General features: G+C 42.5%; 1 protein-coding gene across 2 annotated transcripts in view; it reads right to left on the bottom strand.

Annotated features, from left to right (window-relative positions):
- Positions 1 to 80: 80 nt before the first annotated feature.
- Positions 81 to 21,945, bottom strand: part of LOC108892539 (pleckstrin homology domain-containing family G member 3) — a 30,643-nt gene continuing 8,778 nt past the window's right edge. The window contains exons 3-19 of one of the 2 annotated variants that reach the window (XM_018690147.2): positions 14,071 to 14,600; positions 11,261 to 11,361; positions 9,518 to 9,587; positions 9,383 to 9,429; positions 9,129 to 9,279; positions 8,688 to 8,819; positions 7,966 to 8,148; positions 7,677 to 7,769; positions 7,255 to 7,341; positions 7,136 to 7,166; positions 6,803 to 6,904; positions 6,610 to 6,642; positions 5,788 to 5,798; positions 5,049 to 5,426; positions 4,068 to 4,181; positions 1,688 to 3,152; positions 81 to 1,562 (exon numbers count right to left, since the gene is read on the bottom strand). In XM_018690147.2, coding sequence (XP_018545663.1) covers positions 943 to 1,562; positions 1,688 to 3,152; positions 4,068 to 4,181; positions 5,049 to 5,426; positions 5,788 to 5,798; positions 6,610 to 6,642; positions 6,803 to 6,904; positions 7,136 to 7,166; positions 7,255 to 7,341; positions 7,677 to 7,769; positions 7,966 to 8,148; positions 8,688 to 8,819; positions 9,129 to 9,279; positions 9,383 to 9,429; positions 9,518 to 9,587; positions 11,261 to 11,361; positions 14,071 to 14,600 — 4,148 coding nt within the window. In that variant the 3' untranslated portion in view covers positions 81 to 942. The remainder of the gene's footprint in view (positions 1,563 to 1,687; positions 3,153 to 4,067; positions 4,182 to 5,048; positions 5,427 to 5,787; positions 5,799 to 6,609; positions 6,643 to 6,802; positions 6,905 to 7,135; positions 7,167 to 7,254; positions 7,342 to 7,676; positions 7,770 to 7,965; positions 8,149 to 8,687; positions 8,820 to 9,128; positions 9,280 to 9,382; positions 9,430 to 9,517; positions 9,588 to 11,260; positions 11,362 to 14,070; positions 14,601 to 21,945) is intronic. The other variant, XM_018690149.2, reaches the window with a different exon arrangement.

The raw sequence follows: 21,945 nt of genomic DNA, 5'->3' as shown, positions 1-21,945 counted from the left end.
GATATAAGCAACCAACTCACTTTAACCACAGTACAAATGGATATGAGTATCAGATACCAAGGGTAAAGAGGGAACCCATGGACGCTTACGTTTCTGTTTTTATTGAAAATATGGGAAACTTCAAGTATGAAATAATATATTTTCTGCAACGGAAAAGTAAAAAGAGGGTTGCTACTGGTCAGTATTTACACAAGGCCAATCTCTCCCAAATATACAGTTTCATAAATAATCAAGAAAATATACAACATGTGGAGAAAAATAAAGCTCCTGTGATACAGTATATGAAAACACTTTTAGAAGCAGCAGCTACAGTAAACATGGAAACAAGTTACTGCTGTGACCACATGCATTAAAAGTCAACAAATGTTAAAAGGAAACTGTCTTTGGTGTACGGTCAGAGACTCTGCTGTCGTCAGTGAGACGGCAGCATTCATGTGGATAAAAGATCAGTCTGTGTTTGTTTACCTCTTTTTTTTGCTCCCTGAAACTCCAGCTGACAGTTTACATGGTTAAATGATAATAGTGCTATAGTCACTATAGCAAGAATCACCAATAGTGTGTGGGAACTGAATAGATGCATATAATAATAAAGTATTACCTAATCTTCCATTAACACAGGGGACTATATAAACATTTTTTACATGAACTTTGTATTGTGCAGCGCAGACAAATACCCAATATACAAATAATGCAACACACCTTTTTAAAGACAATATGCTTCCCCCTCATTACTCTAACCAATGACCAATAATATCCCTTTTATGTTAAACTTGTGGAAACAATACAAATCATCATTAGATGTCCCCTGTACTAAAAATGTTGTGCAGACAGTAAGTTGCATTGTTTTGGTGGAGAAAACAGGAAAAAGTTGATAGGGAACTGACAGATAATGTTTCCATGTGATAATTCCTGATAATACAAAGATGATCATAATTCACATGTTCATGAGCTTGTGCTTAAGCTCTGGAACTTCTCCCGTAAGCTTTTCACCAGATTACTTTCTGATATCTTCCCTGAACTCAGGACAGCAGACTTTGCTGCACAGTCTTGATCGTCCTGGTTGTCCCTGTCAGCTGTATAGCAGGTCCTCCCGGGTTCCTGTAGGTTCTGTACATCATGGAGGGGAAAAGACCCAAGCATGTGGTCCAAGGAGCTCCACCTGCACAGCAGCGGCTGAAGTCGGGGCTGAGGCCAGTCCTCTGCAACAGGACTACTTTCAGACTGTGTCCTGGGACAGTCTGTCAGAGCTGTGTGAAGGTCTATGGAGCTATGATACTTGTGTGAACAGCCATTACACATGTTTGTACAGCACTCTGACATGCCGTTTGTGCAGCTATGGGTTACTTTTAAGGAGTTGGGGGGCGCTGTGTATTTTGAGCGCAGTTCCTGGACGTCAGGCCAGTGGAAGGTCTCCGGCTGTGGGCTCTGTGGGCTCTGTGGGCAGGTGACTGTGCTCTGGGAGCTGGCACCAGAGCTGGGGGTCTGGACTGGGCTTGGAGAACGCACTTCATGAATGACCATCTGATCGCAAGCCATCAAGGGTAATCTCAGGTTGGTTTTACCTGCATACGTACACAAAAAACAGAAAAACATACAGAGAGTGCTTTTCAGTTCTATCCATACATAAGTTCAGGTGGAAGGTTAGTACTAAAGAAAGCACTATGGCAATCAACTGCTTCCTATTTACCCTTTTTCCTCAGCTGCATCTTCTCCTCATGGACTGCAGGCATGTTCTTGAGGCCTTGTTGATTTGGGGTTTCTCGGTTCCTCTGCCAGACCATGGGTCTGTTGTTTTTGATGCGCTGGCTGTACTGACGAGCCAGCTGGAACACCTTGTTTTTCATCTTCCCCATGTCTTGCAGGATCTGGTCCTCGTCCATGCTCGTTCGGAAGCTAATGATCTTAGGTAGCTGACCGTTGTTGACACGGTTCTTCTCTTGTGATGTAGGAGTATTACTTGGCTTAGAGTCCTGACCAGAGCCTTCCTCTGTTGCTGGAGAGGTTGTGGTGGGTGATGAGGTAGAGGAGCTCTCTGAGACAGTGCTTATTTCTGACTCCTCTAAAATCTGAGGTGGTTGTTTACTTATTTTAACATCTGAAGTATCCGAGCTGATGTCCTGTGTTGCTTCTAATCTTGAGTCATTAACTTTCTCCTCTTCAGTCTGCTGAACGTCCTTCCTCTCCTCCTCTATTTCCATGTCTTGCCAAACCTTGAGCATGTCTGACGAGGGTCTGAACTCTTCCTCTGTGGTCGAGGCTTCAGTGATGCTCTGAGATCTACCTTTGGCTTCCACTGCTCTCTGTGGTTCAGTTTTCTGGTGGGTTTCAGTGTTTCGACTCTTTTCTAATCCAGGAAGGTCAAACACAGACCAGGAAGTGGGCCGGTTCTGTGAGGGGCCTTTCCTGTGGACTGGGGCAGCCTGCTCCTGAGGAATACTGTTCAGCTGTCGGCTCAGGTGCCTCACCAGACCTGGTGGGATATAGGAGAGACTTTCCCTGCGCTTGATGCTGAAGTTAGCATCCTGGTGCTCAGCGTTCTCGTAGTACCTCCTGATTTTGTGGATGAGGAGGCGATCTTGTTTGGAGAGAGTGGACCTGCGCTCTCCTTCCATGAGGGCGTCCAGCGCAGGTTCATGCGCAGGTGTTAACAGAGTTGCCTCCGAGGTTGCCAGAGGCTCTAGCGTAGAGCTGGTCAACATTTGCGTCTGTTTCTCCAAGTCCATGCAGGCCAAGGGGCTTTTGAAGACGTCGTTGTCTATTGAGGGTGAGGGGCAGGCAAGGGAACCCAGGTCCTCTGAAACCAGACTGCTGCGCCTGGACAGGCTGCTAACGAAGCGATCGGCTATCACGCTCGCCTGGTCCAACACGGACGAAGGTAGGATGCTTTTACGATCCAACATGTCTTCTTCCTCCTCTGAGAGCTCTCCATTTGTCGATACACTTGTTTCCTCCACCTGGAGACCAGAAGAATCACTCCCTCCTTCTTCTTCCTCTCCAGTTTCTCTGGAAGTATCCTGAGGTTCAGGGGTGTTGGCATCTTGTTGGGTGGAGGACACAGGAGACTCGGGACATTGGGAGTAATGCACCTCCAGCTGATCACTCTCCTTTGCTCGAGGTACACAGTCTAGAGTGCACAACTCCTCCACACTGACCTGAAACATGATAGGAGTGTTTGCAGAGTGGGATGTAATGAGTAAAAGAGACATTATGATGGCAAGCACTCCATTCCCCATTAACTTAATGGATGTTTTCAAAGTCAACTAGGCAGTTTAATCTAAAGCATCCACAATTTATGATGCGTGTGTTTTATCTTATGAGGCCCACTGGAGCTTTTTTACAGTGACCTATTTCTATGTACAATATCTAAGTGTGGCAAAACCTGCAAAGACACTGTTATTGCATTTGCAGCCTGGTGGATAATGACTCCTTATTGCACCATTTTGGCTAACCTTGTAGAGTTTAAGTGTGAACATGGTGTCTGCAGCTCTAACAGTGTTCGAAGTGCTGATGTCACCCTAGTCTGCCATTAATCAAAATTTGTTTCTGGGTGCTGCCTGCTCTTTTGGAGCAGCTGCAATTGCAAAAAAGTGCAGCTTGGAGCTGTGCGGCGGAGATAAGGTTAAGAAGAATAACAACCTACACTCTGCTCAGATGCAGGAGCAGCAACCATGAGAATCAGGTAAGGACTGTGCCTGGCCTCTAAATCAAATGTTGCCTTCCTCAGTGGGAGTGCTGACCACAAGGCAGCAGCGTGTGTGCGTGTGTGTGTGTGTGTGTGTGGCATTTTAATTTACATGCACATAAATATACAGCAGGCATTAAAATAGTTCCAGGCATGGCCAAATAGAAAATTAAGAACAGCTGCAAATACGCTGAAAGAGTGTCATTCAAAATATACAATGGTTAGAAAATAAGCTTAGCAACAAACTAAGCGTTACTAAGGCTGTGAGGATAGATGGGCATTCTTTGACACAGCGGATACATATCACATGTGGCCCCAGAGATGAGTGTCAAAATGAGGCTGAATGAACTCGTATACAGACATTAGAAAAGGCTTTATTAACCACCTGTGTAGTGGGAGCTTCTTTCACAGCCACATCCACATATTTTTCCTCCTGCCTGTGAGTGTCTGTGTCCTCTCTCGGTGTAGGTTTCAGTTCAGTATCTCTGTTGTGATCATCCTGAAAGCGCAAAACACAGCATTAAACATTGTAAATCCTCCTACAGAGATCACACTGTGAGGCAGCGTGAGGCAGAAGAATCTGTCACAGTGGACAAACATTTGGCAGACACTTAATGTGTATTCATGTCAATCTCGAAACGCCCACTACAGTGATTACAATGAAAGTCTTCCGATTGAAATGATATGTATTAATGCATATTCAAAAACATTACTGGTATAACAATTAACCTTAACAAAGACTTTCTAATTATGAAAATTCAGAGGGGAAATACGATTAGGAAATATGATTATCAAAGAGCAAAGCATTTGCTATTATAATAATCATTTAATTAGATGGCTACATTAACCTTTGAAGTCAAATAACATTTAACAGGGCGCATTGAGCTACTGGTTTTAATGCAAATGCAGGCATGGTTACAACAGCATGAGCTTCAGCATCAATCATGTCCCGAAAACACAATTATGACACACAGCACACCATAACTGGAACTACATAGATGGGGAAAACGTGTAATTGCAGGAGTAGAGTGCATGCACAGGGGGGATGACCTTCAACTCCACAGTAAGAACAAGGCAAGGAAAGACATGCACCCAGTTTGACTTTTAAGTTGCACCTATACGTTCTTAGAGTTCACTGTTAGCAGACCGGGTGGACTTCAGTCCATGCATTTCGATAGCATCAATTCGACTTGAGCTGGTCAACGTGCACAGTGGTAGCAGGTGTTAGTTGGTTCTGTTTATAAAGAAAAAAAAAATAGGGAGAGGGACGAGAGCCAGCGTGGGAGAAAAGAGTGGCAGTGAGTACTGGTAAGCCGGTGGAATGGAGGAGGAAATGGGAAACCCGTGGGTGGCAGAAAACCCTCACCGTTGTGAAGTGAGTAGAAAGCAAAGCCCTGGCCCTATAGTGCCAGCAGGAGATGGCTGCCAGCACTGAGCTGGCAAAGTCGGCTACCTGGTCGTCTCCCATCAGTATATCTTCCTTGTAACTCTCCCCCTCATCATCTTCCTCCTCCTCCTTTGCTTCCTCTGCCTTGTCCAGCTCCAGCTCCCCCTCACTGGGTGAAGAGCCCAGTTTCGGGTCACTGTCAGTAGGACTTAGCTGCTCCAGAGAGTCCCTTCTGGGGATCAGGGGATCAGGCCTCTCAGCCTGGGGCTCGCTGAGACTGGAGGCCAACGTACTGACTCTAGTGGCTGGCAGAAGGGAGCACCTATCCCCCAGCAGTGCGCCCTCACTGTCTGCATGCTGTAGCGTGAAGTCATAGACATGTGGTTTGTTATTGCAAGACCAGTGCTAGAGCCATGTTTGTGATTGCAAGGCTGTGAATGGGATGGAATCATCATAAAGCTGCTTTGGCTTTGGGTGAGATATGATTTTTGTAATCCAGGGCTAGTCAAACTGTGTTCAGTGAAGATTAGGATTGCACTTTCTCCATTTTTGGCTAGAGTTCTTTTGCAATTAGAATAGAAAGTTTGAACTGCTGAGTCAAAACTGGGTAAACCATATCTCACCACAGCACACTGACCTAAATAAACTGCTCTGCTACAACAGAATGAAAAAGCTTATCATTGTTTAATAAAAAAGACTTTGGATTTCAGACGCTTACCTTCAAAAAAGCTGCATGGAGAGCAAAGATAAAGAAGAGGAGGAGAGATAAACAAATAAGAATGTCAATGACTCTGAAAAACACATGCCCAAATCAAATATTATAGGATAATATAACCTGAATACCATATGCATCTTGTACAATCATGGTCAGGACATAATCTCTGCCTCCACATGCAGAGACCGAGCGAGGCAGTAGTTAGCCTGACCCAGACTTAAGGGAGGCCTTGTGATTAGATAAATACCAATTATAAACATCTTCCTCTCAGAGGCTCAAACTGGACATGATGCAATTAGCCAGGATGTGATGACCTACTCCCTCACCGAGATGGGGAGGTTGACATAAACATTGTTTCTTCATTACATTGGTTCGAAAAATTGATCTGGACTGAGAGCACAGGAGAACTAGGGGACAAGAATACAGAGGTTTTCTCTTTCATAATGGCCAATTAGAATAGATGAGAGCAGGAAGACGCTCAGATCTGAGGACAAGGCTGAATTTGACTACTGAAAAGAGCTTGTGTATGACAAAGCCTCGGACCAATGTGGCATATAATTAACTTCATTATGGGTGAGGCCAGTGGAGTGGGAGTGGGTGTGTGTGTCTTTTGATCTGTTTTCCAGGTGTCTTTGTGGGAGAACAAAGCAGAAGTGCAATGGAGATGCAGAAAGCTCTTATTCGACAGGCACAAAATAACCTTAGTTATGGGGCTGAGGGGCCACTGGACAGCACCCAGAATGTGGATCAAACTGAACAACAGTTTGTCTGCCAAAATCCTACTTAACATCCAGTGATATAAACAAATCCCCACCATGTACTAACCTTTTGTGTTTGTTACGATCTGTTTTGCAGGCTCTAAAAGGGAGAAATTGATAGTGACAATTAACAGTCAACAAAAGTATTATTTCAATATTAGAAAATGTTTTTTTTAACATTACACTCTGCACCTATAACGAACAGATACAGGGAGCAATGTTTGACTTTACGAATATGAGATGGGGTGGGAGTCTTTTACCCGATCTCCTTCTCCCCTTTCGTCTTCCGTGATGGAAGTCGTCAGCCTGGCAGGACTCTGTTTTCTTCAGCCTCTCAGGACTATAGTGGTACTTCCCTGGATCTAGGTCGTGGAAGAATACGTCATTACACTCAGAGCCACAATTACAAAAACAATTTTCTCCACATAGATGGATGGGTTATGGGCTACACCTTCCCAGCATATTCAACCGCATCCTATATTTTCCACTGAAAATGAACCACTTATCTGTTTTGTGAGTGGCATCATTGGTTGCCATGGAAACAAGTAAATCGGTCTAAGCATAACAAAAGTTAGTTTATTTGTAGCACTTACAGTTTGAATTGTCCAGGACGGCTTCTTTTGCCTTTAAAGAACGAGACAGTGTGTTTTAATAAAAAGTAGCTCTCTAGCTAAGGAGAGAGAACATCTGTTTGATGGGCAATGTTGTTTACCTTCTGAGGGACAATGGTGTTGTGGTTCTCAAGAATGAGCCTCTTAATGTGATGGGCCCAGAGACGCTTCTCTTCTACTGACTTGGCCTGAAACAACAAGCACTTGTCATTTAGAAAGTCATTGACGTTAGTAAAGATACAACAGGTACGTGCATGCATACCGAACAGAGACTAGTGCCTCATAAGTGTTTGAGGAAAAAAGCTTTTATTAACACAGAGAACACATCAGCATCTCAAATTTCTTTTATCTGATTTAGTATTCTAAAACATAAAACTAACATAAAAGGAACCTCATTAAAACGGGTTTTAATCAGGCCACAGCAGGTGTTTTCTGATATTCCTGAACAGCTGATTGAAATGCAGCTGTGTGTGTTGTGTAACTGTGCTGGAAAAGGTTGACAGTTAGTGGCATTCACATTTACCTGCACTGTATGGGGTTGCTTGGGATGTTTGAAATGGATGACACTGAAGAGCAGGGGATCCTTGGCACTGTCAAGTAGCATTAGGGTAGAGCACTGCAACCACAATGAATGAGACATAACTTAATTAGCTACCTTATTAAAAATATGTCTTCATGATATAATTATTGTGTAATTTAACAGATGTGATTTTAATTTGCTGTCTGTTCTATACATATGTCACTGTTTTCCCTCACCTACATTTTAAAACTTTAACATCACTAATCAATGAAAAAAATGTCAAAACCCATACCGAGATGTGGATCTTGTAGACATAGTGTTCCCCTCTTTTCTTGGTAATGAGGAGCATCTTTTCGAAGAGGAAGAGTGTACGGGTGTTCTTCGCCCTCAGCACATGAAAGGTGCCCTCCAGCACCAGCTCTCCATAGGTGGTCAGGTCAGGGCCCTTCCAGTTGATCAGAAGAGACTGTATCTCCTGTGGATGCACATGAAAGCACTTACCCCCATACACATACTCTAAGCCATGATCCTTCAGCATGAAAGAATATAAATGCCAGCACAGTTTCCGCTTATATTTGTAACCCTTATAAAACTGTGAACCAGCCACTCAGTGACTCAAACCAAGAAAACCATTAAAATGCTGTAATGCTAAAAGAGAGGACTACAGGTGTACAGATCAAGACCAAATTGTGAATTTTCATGGATTTACTTTGGACAACATATGTTTGCACGCATATTATATTAAAAGGATAAATGTCATAGAGGGCCGCCTTGTTGGGAAAAGCAAATATATGGAATAAATCCATAAGAGAAAATACTCAGAAGAGAAGCCACAGAAGAGCTTACTGTATAACTGGGTAAATAGAGGTACATGAGAAAATCAGAAAGTCTCTGCATCTTGCAAATTCAGCTTGACTGACTGTGTACTGTGCAGTACGTAAACACTACATGGCAATGGCATAAAAACATTGTTTTTTAAAAGCATGTTGGCATGCGTGTTATTTTCCGCCTGACCTGCACTCTGACCGCATGCTCATGTTTCCTCTTCATATCATTGATGTACCAGGCCACTCCCGTCATGGTGTCTATGGCCTCCTGAACCATCTCATAGCCCTCCTCATCTGCGTCAAAGTGCTTTGCAATTTCCTTTAAAAAAAAGAAAAAAAGATCAGAGACAGTTCTAACTTGTGACAAGACAGGGAACTAGTTAAATCCTTCCCCAAAGAAAGAGAGATGTGCTGATTTTTTTGTTGCTGCTTTTAGCTTGTAAAATACTAATTAGCTTTTAGCCTCCTGTCACCACCTTTTGATTGGGCTGTTTACCATTTACCAGTCACAGGCATTGGGCAGTGTTTAACAAGCACTTATATAAATGACACTGCTTCATCATAATGCAGAAGCGAGGAGAAAGAACGAGGAGGAAGAAGCGATGTGACCGCTGAGGACATTCTGTACCTGCAGCAGCAGGTGATATTTCAGGATCCTTTGAACTGGCTTGAGCAGGTAGGAGCCTAAAGGGAGGGAGCGCCTCAGAGCAGCCTGACGATCCCTGAAGAACTTGGCTAAAGTTTTACTCCTCATGCAGTCGGTCAGTGCTGCCACTGAACTAGAGGACAGCAGACAATGACATTTATCAGCTCATTCAGGCATATAACAGTTGATGTCACCAGTGAAAGGTTATTTAAAAAGAATATCTTCTGGCTACTTACTTGGGATAGTTGGTGCAATACTGAGTGTAGATTTCAAAGTATTCACTCTGAGGAGACAGAGAGCAGACAAACACATCATTAGTGTTTATATCTTTAAGGAGCTGATATTGTTCTAGGGAAAATAGTTATACTTACCTTATCTACAAAGCATCTAGCAATGGCCACAGGATCATTCTCACACATGTCCAAAGACTGCAGTAGTTCACTGAAATACAGAACACAACAACAGAGGGGAAGTTCAATGTTAACAGACTTGGTAACTATCTAAGTCTAGGAGGGAATACAGAGGTAGAGGTAACCTGCAAAGGAAGGAAGAAACAGTGCTGCCACGATTAGTAGCTGCCATTAATAAATCAATGCTAAAATTTTTCTTCAGTATTGACTTTGTATTTTTGCCTCAGGTGAGATGTGACATTTGTTGTAAAGAAATCATGCCACTAGGGGGCAGCATACACCGTTTAAAAAGAACCTTGTACTGAATGCTCAGAGCGTGAAAAAACATACGTTAGACTTGAATTTCTCCATTCTCATGGTCCCACCAAACCAAACCCTGACAGTTATATGGTATTTTAATGCTTTACACGGTGACGGTGTTACATCACCTCAATAAAATGTGCATGACTTAGGGAGGCTATATGAAGGGAAGGTTACCGTGGGAAAGTACAACTATACAAAAAACCCCAAATGTGCCAAGTTACCCTGCACAACAGTTGACGTAATATGCAAAATATGAAAATCAAACACAGTTCGCCACACTGCATTCCATAACTGTCAACAACTTGACTGAAACCAACTACAAGCAAATATGTCAACATGTTCATGGTACAATGAAAAAAAACACTGGTGTCAGAATTTGTTTTAGACACTATGCCACTATTTGTTCATAGTACATGATTGCTCCACCAACAACATTTAAAGGCTGGAGGAGGGTTAAGTGATACAAGGAAATTCTACTGGTGTGTAAATGAGGTGACTGGGTTTGTTATTTGTGTAAATGTCCCCAAAGAAAAAAAATCTTTCTTATAAGAAAGGGTTTGACCTGGGCAGCCTCTTGTAAATTGGCACAACTCTGTTGCAATATTAAATAAACATGTGGCACCTACTCAAAGGCTGGCACATTCTCCTCCTGAAACTATACTGTAATAACACTCAGTATCACTGTCTTCATTCAGTGCAGTGTGACAAAGAGGACAAGCCTCCATCTCTCTGAAAAGGGCGTTACATGATCCTTTGGGAATGAAATCTGTCAAAATCTCTCTTATATAGCTGGATAGAATTTCATTAAAAAGTAATAAGATTCAAGTCATCCCCATTTGTGGTTCAGAGCTGTATGATAGCCTTGACATTACCAGGGAGGCTCCTCGCTGTGAGAGGAAAGAGGAATGTTAATGTTAATGTGTTTTGTCAAGCAGTGTAGTCAGAAATGAGCACTTGCTGACAAAAGATTATTAAATGTAAAACTAGCTGCACCGCAGTTTCCCTGGATTTCAGATATCTGCAAGTGTGTTTACTGTACAGTGTGTTGCTCCATTGTTCCTACCTGCATCCGCTTTGAGTCAATGAATGAAATATTAGCAGCAAGTGAAAGACAAGTAGTTAGGCGTCATGCATGCTTATCCTCATATTCTCCATTATCAAAGACCAGAATAACATATTACACACACACTAAAGTACATGAAAACATTCCTTGCGCAAGGGAATAGTACAAAGACACTGATGACTCCTCTGCTATGAGTTCATTGTGCATTGTCTCTTCCATGATTATGCAGTAGGCTGACTGTACTTTTTAAGATCTGTAAGCAAATCTACAAGATAAGAATATCTAGAAAAGATATAATGCTGATTGGTGTGTTTACATTTGGGGTGATGCTGACCTACCTGTTGAACTCATAGATGTCCTCTATGTTTCCAAACAGGGCACACACTTGCTCAGGCCGTATGGGAAGGTTGCTCATATCGATGATGTGAGCCAAATAGTCCTGGAAAAACAGTGAATAAAGCTCATTTCGATATGTGTTGACATCTTAATGGTTGACTATCATTCAGGCATGTAAAAATTCCTACCAGTAGAGGGAGCATGCATACAGAGAAACTGTTTTCTTCATGTATCTGTGATGTATGACCTGTTTTCTCATGACATTTGGTTTTGGTCAGCTGATTGCTACAGTTCTGGGGCTTTGACATGTCATGTAATGTTCATACTATAATCAGGATTTCTGTGTTAAAAAAGCTGGATCCTTAATCCACCAGTTAGTTACATGATGTGTAAAGGATCCTTTTAAGGATTTGTTCCACTGACGAGGGGCCAGTGTGACTGTGTGGAAGAAGTTCTATTGTACCCAGACAAGAAACATGAGCACAGCTTGTTCCCCTCCCAGGACCCAACTCCCCCTGGACCTCAGGAGTATTCAGAAGTAGATAAAAATATCTAAAAACACACTAAACAAATATGCCAGCATCTGGATGATTGCCCTTTTTCTTGGTAAACTGTGTGGCACACAAACATCTCCAAACAAGAGGAGGAGAAAGTTGACGGGAGACAAACATAGCACACACTCAGCGACTGTATGAAGAGTCCACCAGTAAACAGCTTGTACACACACCGAGCCTCCCAGATGATGTGGTGCAAATACACACACACTTAGCGAGCCAGCCAGGCAACCCAGATTAAGGGTAGAGTCATCACATTGCACTACTGAATGAGCTGCAGCCAGTCATGGATGGAGAATTCCAGCGCTGTGAGAGCAATGCTGACTTGCAGTCAGCGGGGCGTCTAATAGTCTCCTATGGAAAAACTTGCCACTGCTGTTACACCATACACACATGACCTTTAACATACCGTGTGAGATTTAAGCTATGCATGGAGTCTCCTGGCTTATAGTGTTACAAGCTGTGCTTTATTAAAGACTAAGCAAGGTTGTTGTGCCTTTGTAGGATTTTTGTAGGACCAAATGGCCGAATCAAAAACTCTTATCAAGAATTTAACAAGAAGAGTGTTGGAGCTGCGTTTTTCTGAATCCCATACGCACTATCCACATTCTTGTTGATAAAGTTCTTCTGGGTGTGTTGGAGCCAGGTGTTGAGGTTGTATTTAGACATGTGAGACCAGCTGGGTCAAACAGCTGTTCTCAAAACTTTATTCCATGGATAGACAGTTAAGAGTGAGAGATCTGAGAGTGAGTGCTAAATTAGATCTGAAGGCAAAGTGGACATAGCTTCAACAGCTGTGCAAGAGTTCAGTGTCAATATCAAGGGGAAGCTTTGAGGTAGTTTGCTGAGATAACAATGCCAAAATGAAGGAAGAGTTTCACACGTCTCTGTCAGATTCAAGGCTTGGTGTGAAATTAAAATGAGCTGCATGGAATATATGTGATTGAAGCCATACTGTTATCATAAAAGGACACATCTGTACTGGACTGTGTTCCCACACTATAGTCTATGGAAAAACCAATTGTGCTCCTTTCATTTATGTTATTCTCCAGTTGGCGCAAAGATGGAAGTGTTTGTGTTGGCTGGGAGGGCCTTGAGAGCTCAGGCTAGGCTGGAGCTTGCTGCACGGCCTGTGTGACCGGGGGCCAGACCAGGCAGGGCTGCTGCTCCTGTCAAACTGAAATACTTTAAAGTCCTGGAAGTGTTTGTCCGGAGCAAGTCGTTATTCAAGCTGCGACGAGGGCAGCGCTCCCTCCCACAGCAACTGCCAGACGCCAGCGCGGTCGGAGACAAGGTGAGGAGAGTTGCTGGCTGGTTTACTGCCAGTCAGTCTCAGAAATGCAGCACGTGTTAAAGACATTACCAGCAGTGCAGCGGGGACTGTTTAACAGCCGAGTGCTCCTCTTTCTATTGTGAAACCATGGGATTGATTGAAGGCCAGGGAGGTTTCTCAGTCTGGAAGCTGTTTCCAGACTACAAAGGTAGAAAAAGTGATAAGAGATAAGTGGTCTGCTGAGAGGTAAAATCATCCCTGGCCCAATTTCCATGCTTCACATCTCTGAGATGAGGTTTCGACTATCTCTGACTAAGATCATAGAGCAAAAGTTTCCTGCTATGAAGGACCTGAACTGTGTCCCAGTTTTGACTGCGTTTGAACTCCAGATATGAGCACAGTCCATAATCCTCAGCTACAGGCTGTAAACTTTCACTGCACTGTAAATATACAGAACAGTTTATACAAAACACTATGACCAAATCATAAACTCCACAGCCTTCATCTCTGTGAACAAGAAATGTATAAACAAAGCACACAATTGCCAGATGTAAGGCATGCATTTTTGTCAACTGACTGATTTGTTTAGAAAGCAGGAAGTCAGAGTGGATCCTGGTAATGAAAAGAAAAAGCAAAATCCACTGGATATTTTACAAGTACCAGACTCATTTGTGGCCACAACCAGCTGCTTGGAACACAGTAGACATTATTTGCTCTCAACAGCCGTTGAGTCCAGTTCCCCTATTTTGGCTCCTGGCTGGCCAAATTCAGTAAATCACCTCCAAAGAGTGCTGCAGACATTAAGTCATAGACTGCACATTAATCCAAGTCAAACATATGCTTTAAATACACAGAATGCTGATGATTTACTCTCTATAATATCAATGATTGGCTCATAGTGAACACTTGGCTGAAAATGAAAAACACCCACTGTAACGGAAAATTCAATTTGAGTACAGTCAGCATAACCCTGACATCCACTCACCTCCACAATGCTGCGCAGGTCCTTGACGTATGTGCGCTCTGTCTCAATGATCTCCATGACAACACGGTCCACATAGGTCAGCTTCGGGTTAGGCGCCATGGTGTCCGTGACAACAGGCGAGGTGGGGATGTGAGGTACTTCAGCACTTGCTTTCCTGTTGGAGCAGGCGTTGTTGTTCCACTGGTTGCTGATCACCAGTCGCTCCTGCCAGTGGCCCCTGGAGCTTTTGAGGGTGGGACTCTGGTCTCCAGCCTGCTCTCCAGTACCTTCAGCCGGGCTCAGCTCCAAGTCTATGTCCTCCCCGCACGGTATGGGTGGGGTGGCAGAGGAAGGAAGAGCAACGGTGCTTCCAAAATTGCTGCGACTGTCGCGCGATGAGCCAGAAGACAGGGTGGACACCAGGCTCACTGGACGTTCACCCTCTCCGTCCAGTGGCTCCACACATAGCTGGTTGTAGCAGTCTGGCCCCAAGTCGATGTTTGCCTGGTCATGTTCACTGGTGAAGAGGGGCGAGGACAACTGAAGAGATTCTGAGACAGGTCAGAGGAACACAGGCAGAAATGTCAGACTTTGAGAGATACTGTAGACAGCGATACATGTATTTAAAGGCAGAACAGTCAGTCAGTCTTTGACATCCTGAGAAACTTTTTCACTTTGTATATTAGAGAAATACTGTGCCCTTCTTTTAAAGTAAGTTCATCAATCTCATTTACACACATGCACATCTGCTGTGTAACCAGCAAAAGACTGGTTACACAGCAGATGTGCAGATGGTGGCTACTGTGCAGCTTCTCTAAAGGGTTTAAGTTAACTTTAGATAACTGAAGTGAGAATAGCAATAGTAAACAGTACAACTACACAATCACATTGTGATATTTTTTGTTAATTTCTCAACCTGGAGCACTCAGAGTATTGTGATCCTACGAAGCTACTTCAGTTTACCTTTTGTATTTTATCCTAGTTATCACAGTGCACAGGGAGTTTGTTTAAAAAAAATCAGCTATTAACATTATGTACTTTTTTTCTATGATTATGAACCAGACACATTTTTGAATTGTTTTAATGGTCTTCTCTCACCAATGGATATATAACAGCATAGTTGCATGACTACATTCAGACACTGTCTAGGGACAGCTTCAGATAAATATAATACTGTAAATGTTCAAGCTACACTGAACAGACTACTATCCAAGAATCAATAAATGACAGCTCTGAGCTCTGTGTTTGTACTCCCAGGCTGAGACGCCGAGGGGTGGTTTACAGTAAAAGGCTTCGCTCAAATCATTACTGACATGGCCTAATTGCGACACTGCATATTCTATGGAAAACCCAGCCATTTCCTCTTGTTCTCCTGACTACTGAAGGCTGAGCCTTGGAAAAACAGAGAGAGGGAAGACTGATGGGAAGAAAAAAAAAATCAGGGGAAAGGGATCAGGAGCTTTGTTTATATGTCTTCATTGAGCTACGTCTGAATTTAAAAGACATGGAATCCATATTCAGTTTCACATCCTTCCTGGCCAGATGGGGAATTTTCCTCACAAACGTTTTGTAAATATATGAAGTCATGGTGGTGGTGTGAGAATGGGGCACTGAGTGGCCACTGTGCAGAGAGCTCCATTTCCTTAAATATTTGCAGGGGAAAAGGGTCAAAACCATTTTGCTCAGCTAAAGAAATGGAGCTTTGTAATGTAATTTAACTTCGGACTAATAAATGGAAATCAACGAGGCACCAAGTGCTACTGCCAAGTGGGGATGAAGTGCATAATTTGGTGTTGATAGCCAACAGATGTAGCTTATGTCATACGCCTGAAATACAACAGTGTTGACAAGCTTTAAACTAAATATGTTCACCATTAGATGTGCATCAATGGTCAGCAGTCCACAGCTGATAACACAAACCTGATGCTGTAGAAAGAAGGTATTTTGTCAGTCAAGAGGCTACAATCTGATTTAGGGTTCTACTTTTCACAAGCATGCCCACTTGACATATCTCCTATATCCAACAACCTTTTACAACTCTCTTTGGAATAAATCAAATCAAACAAGCAAAATGTTTCACAAGAGCATGGGAAGTGCCCAGAGTTAGTGATTTATAAAGTCTTGAGAAAAGTGTGACATGCAGCTGGATGGACGGATTCACACAAAGAATCAAACTGCCTTTTAGTTTAAACACATACACACTCATACACCTCTTGGCATCATCCAGCTTTCCATGAGTCAATGCTGAGCTCATGAGAGTCTTGTTCACACTGCACTACTTGCTCCACAATCCAAAGTGGGCTGCCCCAACAACACAGTTCCCATACAAAACCTCACTGGGAGAAACGGATGAGCTGGCAAACAGGAGCTGACCACTAGAGAAAACTCTGTTTACGCTCCATGGCAAATCACAGGGTTGATGGTGTAAAGGGAGTGTAGTGGGAAGCTATTACACTCACTACACCACTATGAATTAGAACGAGGCATCCGCTTCCTTTTGCTGCTTCTGTCTTTACTTTTGGTTTTGAGTTTTCCCGTGTCTGCCATGTGAAACTCCCTTCTTCCTTCCCTCTCTTCCTCCCACCCAGTATCCCTCTATAATAAAGCTGCTGTGCTGCAGACTGGAGTCAATGCCAAGTAAAAGGGAGGGGGAAGAACAGCACAATGTGGACTAAGGACAGCCCAAAATCAACACCATGCTTGCACAGTTTTCGCACTCTCCTACTCAATACACCATTGCTCAGAATCATTGTCTACAATATATTTATGCACATTCAAAGTGCTGGAACAAGACAGGTATGATTGAGCTGCACTAACAAGTGAACATCTTAAGTGTTGAGCATGCACTTAACTGCAGCACCAGCTCAGCTCCTGCCTCAGCTTTGATTATCCACTTCAGATACTAGTCTCTACTGGCAGACTTTATCTGCGGCAGATACCATACACACCACATGTTTCGGCGGACCACTTACTGACTTTGTTGAAACAGGCCGTGCAGAGGAATGCAAATGACCTGGTCAACATGCAGGTCTCAGATAAGCTGAGTACATGGTCCCATGTCATACAGTGCAAAGTTTTTCCATTCTGCCTGTCGCCCTGTACAAAGATGACCTGGGATCGGCAGAGAAGTCTGCATCCTCTGCGACTCCTACATTTCATCAGTTTTGATGCTGTTCTCCAGATAGACTAAATAAGCAACCGTTATCACACAGACAGTTTAAAAGCATAGTGTCTGGTCTTGCTCGGTGCCACAGAGTCTCTTCAGCATCTGAAAACATTTATCACTAATCTCTGAGGGATCTGTAGTCACTGTGGCAAGGCCATGCCCATTACTGTGCCACCCAGCTGTCAGATGTGGAGAACTGTAAAGTGCCTGGTATCAAATTTAGTCTTTTAAAACATATACACAAGTTTTCACTTCAAATAAAGCACGACCAGACTATATTACTATATATATATATCTGGTATGTTTTTCCATATACAGTATCTGTGTTCATTATGACTGTCATGGTTTGTATGCATTTGCACTGCTGTTGCAGTGTTAACAGCCATTGCCCTGATGGTTAGTAGTGGAAAAATGTATATAAATGCTTAACTAAATGTATTGTCACATTTAAGCAATTTTTATTTCAGCAACAGAAACTGATCAAAGATAACAGCTGCTTTAGAATAATTTGTTACCATTAACTTTACTGCTAGGGAAAAGTAATTCTTGGAATTTATCCCTTAAAGCCCAAATAGCTGTGGTGTTTTGGCAATAACTGCAGGGAAAGGTCTATAAAACGAAACCACCGTGGTAGGGGCGGTGAACAGCGCACACTAGTTTAAACCATCTGTTTTCTGCACAACTACCAATTGCCTGAGGCTGTCAAATATGAACTCTGCACACAAACATACACTTTTAAACATGTTTTATTAATCCACCTGTCAGCATTTAAGAAGTGTTAACTTGGAGTTTGGAAAATGCATAAAAGGGCACGTAGATCACAGCACTGACAACAGCTAGATAATGTATATCATACAGGGAATAATCATAAGAGAAGTAAGATGCAGGTGAAAGTCAGATTCAGATTAAAATCATCTTCATATTTTAAAACCTCATTGAAGTATGATTTTAAAGCTTCTTCTCGTGGCTCTTCCTTCCAAACAGCTCAGTGGACTGACCTGTTAAATCATACCTTACATGGAATAGTTGTGGAGACGCTTTTGTACGGTTAAATACATGGTCCAGAGCAAAATTTCCACTTCAGCCCAGCCATGAATTTTCACATTCACACACCGCAATTTCACATCACATCAAGTATACTACCTCAACAAAACACAACACTCTCCTTTGTTTCAGAACTGCATCAATAGTTGTTAACTCTCAGACATAACCATTAACCAAGTCAAGGCTTGAGAGACAGTATAGTATTACATTTCAGACAGACACTTAACCTGAATAATTCACAGTCCATTTTAGCTCGACAAAATCATCAGACTGTTAACTAAAGACTGTGTGATCTTAATGGATTACATTATGTCAGCTACTTGTGTGTGAACATGTTACTAATGTTGTTGCTAGAAGAAAAAATGGTTGGAATTCCATAAAAAAAAAAGAAAGAAAAAACTCCTAACCCCTCATTGTAATTCTTTGAATTCCAGTTTCCTGGCCGTTAAGCCGAGGTTAACATTTACAGACAAAGATGTGTTAATGCTACAAGCATGACCTTCCCTTCTCTTTTGTTGCCACCATGAATCCAAATCCCCTGGACAGAGGCTCACTTCAACGCAGTGTTGCTGTACATAAACACAACATGTAACCTAATTACGAATGAATGTGAATATTTAATCATTTTAAATGAAGAAAATGGTCAAATAAAATTATGCCAATCCAAGTGAGACTGCAGGGGTCCTCATTTGATGAAAAGCAAGTGAATATGAAGGGTAGGACAGGTGATTTAGGGAAAATGCTTCGGTCTGCTTCATTGCTGGAAGCAGACAAGACATTCATTCACTGAGGGGCTTGATGACTAATCAGTCTGGAGCTCAAAAATGTAAAGTCCACACTTGTTTCCATTTCAGTGTGAGCTTATCAGACAATTAACAATGCAGACAGTTCAGAAACTTGTCTACCTATGACATCATGGTTACATGAATGACATGCAGCACCTAATAAGGTGGTGCAAGAGATGAACAGAAACTTTGAAATGAATACTCCAGCACCTGGTTATTATTTTTCCAAAAGGCTATAGTCACATATATGAGGTGATCTCTGTCTGTTTGACGTTGTTATTATGCGGGACATAAAGAATCCTTTATATAGAAATTTCTCTGGCTTGCGTAATAACAAGTTCTGCATGCCCGGTCAAAGACAGACAAATCTAAGAAACCATCTCTAATATGTTCTTGCAGTAACCTCCGGAGATATGATCATGGCATATATTGATGCATCAGTTTTTCCCAGCTGAATATTACCAGCTTCCCTGTGAAAATGATAAGCCACAGCATGCAGCTGTGACGCTTGTTGTTGGTTGCAAAACCCTGTGATGACATGACTTGCATTTTCTCATCCATTCATGCAAACCAGCCTCTATGCAGATAACCATGCAAATTCTACCCAGGACAAGCTTAAGTTTTCTTTTCTCCAACTGCTAAAAAAGCCCTGTTCATGTACCAGGCTTATCCAACTTGTGTTTTAAACTCTCAACAGGATGGAAGCTATTAAGTTCTTTGTATACACTGTATTGCCTAACACAATGACTACTCGACTTAGGGTATTAGGAAACAACCTTAACACAAACAAGGGTAATAACAACACCAGTCATGAAGATTACAGTATAGTGCAAATTACACACAGGGATGGAAACTGTTACAAACAACAGACAATAATAACAGTTGACTTAACTATATCTTTAAAACATTTCTGTAGAGCAAAACTATATATAAATGCACTGATTATTGGAATTCATACATGTTCTAGTGTGTCAGTCCTTGCATACCTTAAAGATTGTAGTGACGCGAATTGTCCACCAAAGCGAGAGGCCTGAAAGCAGAAGATGCTTAAAGTCCAGGTGGATTTATAAATCACCTTCATCCTAACTGCTCTCCAATCCCTCCAACTCCTGTGACCAGACTTATATGATGAATGATGAGTGTGCCCTGCACAGTTAAAGGGAAGCTGTCTCCCAGAAAGACACACCTGTATGACTATTTCAGCTGAACTTCCTAGGACCTCTAAATTTGCCTATGAAACTCCAAAAATAATCCAAAGTTTGTGTTCATGTTTCCCCTGAGCTATCCTGTCTGGCTTGTGGCCTTTTGTATTCTAACCAAATCAGGGGCAAAGAAACAGGAACAAAACAGCCTATATCTATGATCAGCATGCAAATACTTATCCTAAAGCTGCAGAGAATGACTCTCAAGCACCTTGGCTCCTCTAACTATTAACTGCCCCTGGCCAAGTCTGTCATATGTATCACTGTTAAGCAATTTTCTGAGCACAGAAAACAAACAATAACAGTAAGAGTGACAGCACTGTGGACAGAACATCTCACAGTGAAATACAAGCCCCTGCCTGCTCAGTTACTAACCTTCACACAGCCGCTCCTACTTGATTCATACTGACTCACATATCAAATGATGATGAATCTGAACCCAGTGGACAATGAATCACATCTAGAGCCACCTTGTGATATTCTTCCAGACACAAGCAGGATCATACCTGCATGACTATAAAACTGTGAAATATTGGTAATTTCAGTCCTCTGTTTCATCATCATGAGTCATTCCTTGTTTCTTGGGTGCCTGGCACTGTCTTAGCAGCCCCTGGGCTAAAAAGTTGTTTTTTTTTTTTTTTTTTACAAGTGCTGGTAATTCAGGATGTGTCTACATCAACTGAAGTCTCTCTAATAAAGTTTTATTGCAACATACTCTTATCCTCCATGACACAATTCATAGTTTGAAGCACATTCCTGCTGTCTTTCACCTGTTTTTCTTTACTGTGCTTGGACAGAGTTACTAATTTGTGGACATTCCCACTAGCCATAAACCCCCCATATTAACACATGTAACAAGGTGGAAAGTCATAGTTCCTAATTGGCTGATTAGTACATTCACTCACAAGTAAGGAAAAAAAACAACAACTTCAAACCAGCTCTTGAGGCAGCTAATCGGCTAACCTATCTTTCAGAGCCAAGGGCACAGTATGTGACCCTGTTTCCCTCGGAGGATAAGGAGCGAATCGTGTTTTGCACTACATCTTAATAAAGTCCTTCCGCCCCTTGACATCCACTCTCAACTTCCTTCTTCAGCACCCCCCCCACCTCCAACCTCTGGCACTCATCTCCTCCCCCCGGTGGCTGCTGGGAGACAGGGAGGTAAGTCTTGTGCTGATCCCCCCATGGGAAAAACTCCGCCCCACCTGGCAACGGTGAATGGTCGCCCCTCAGGAGGGCAGGAGGCACAAGCATAAAGAGTGCCTCCGGGGATTAAGCCCTGAGTCTTCACAGACCATTATCAAACAGCATGAGACAGAACACTGGTGATTAGACACTGAGACCGATGGCCTGGATTGATTTCTTACCTGTTTGTGAAGGGAAGAATTTAGGTCAATATGAGGCTTTTTTTCTGCTTTAAGCCGCTCTTTATATGTACATGATGGTTTGATTTACACCTGTGTTTGGCAGCACAATGAGCTTTTAATGCTGCGTTAATAATTAGCCTGAAAGCTGGCAAATAAACCACAGTGGACAACAGAGGCTGAGCACATAAACATGAACCAAACCTACATACCACACTGACAGCCAAGGTCAAAATCTTGTGCTGGGAAGTTTTGGGGGAATTCTGATGATAAAAGTGAAACTAACGGTGTGTGTGTGTGTGTGTGTGTGTGTGTGTGTGTGTATAAATACCACT

Source organism: Lates calcarifer, linkage group LG19, assembly GCF_001640805.2.
Source record: "Lates calcarifer isolate ASB-BC8 linkage group LG19, TLL_Latcal_v3, whole genome shotgun sequence".
In the NCBI taxonomy this organism is placed as follows: domain Eukaryota; kingdom Metazoa; phylum Chordata; class Actinopteri; family Centropomidae; genus Lates; species Lates calcarifer.
Note: the sequence above shows the minus strand (reverse complement) of the source record. Positions and strands in the feature narration are given on the sequence as shown.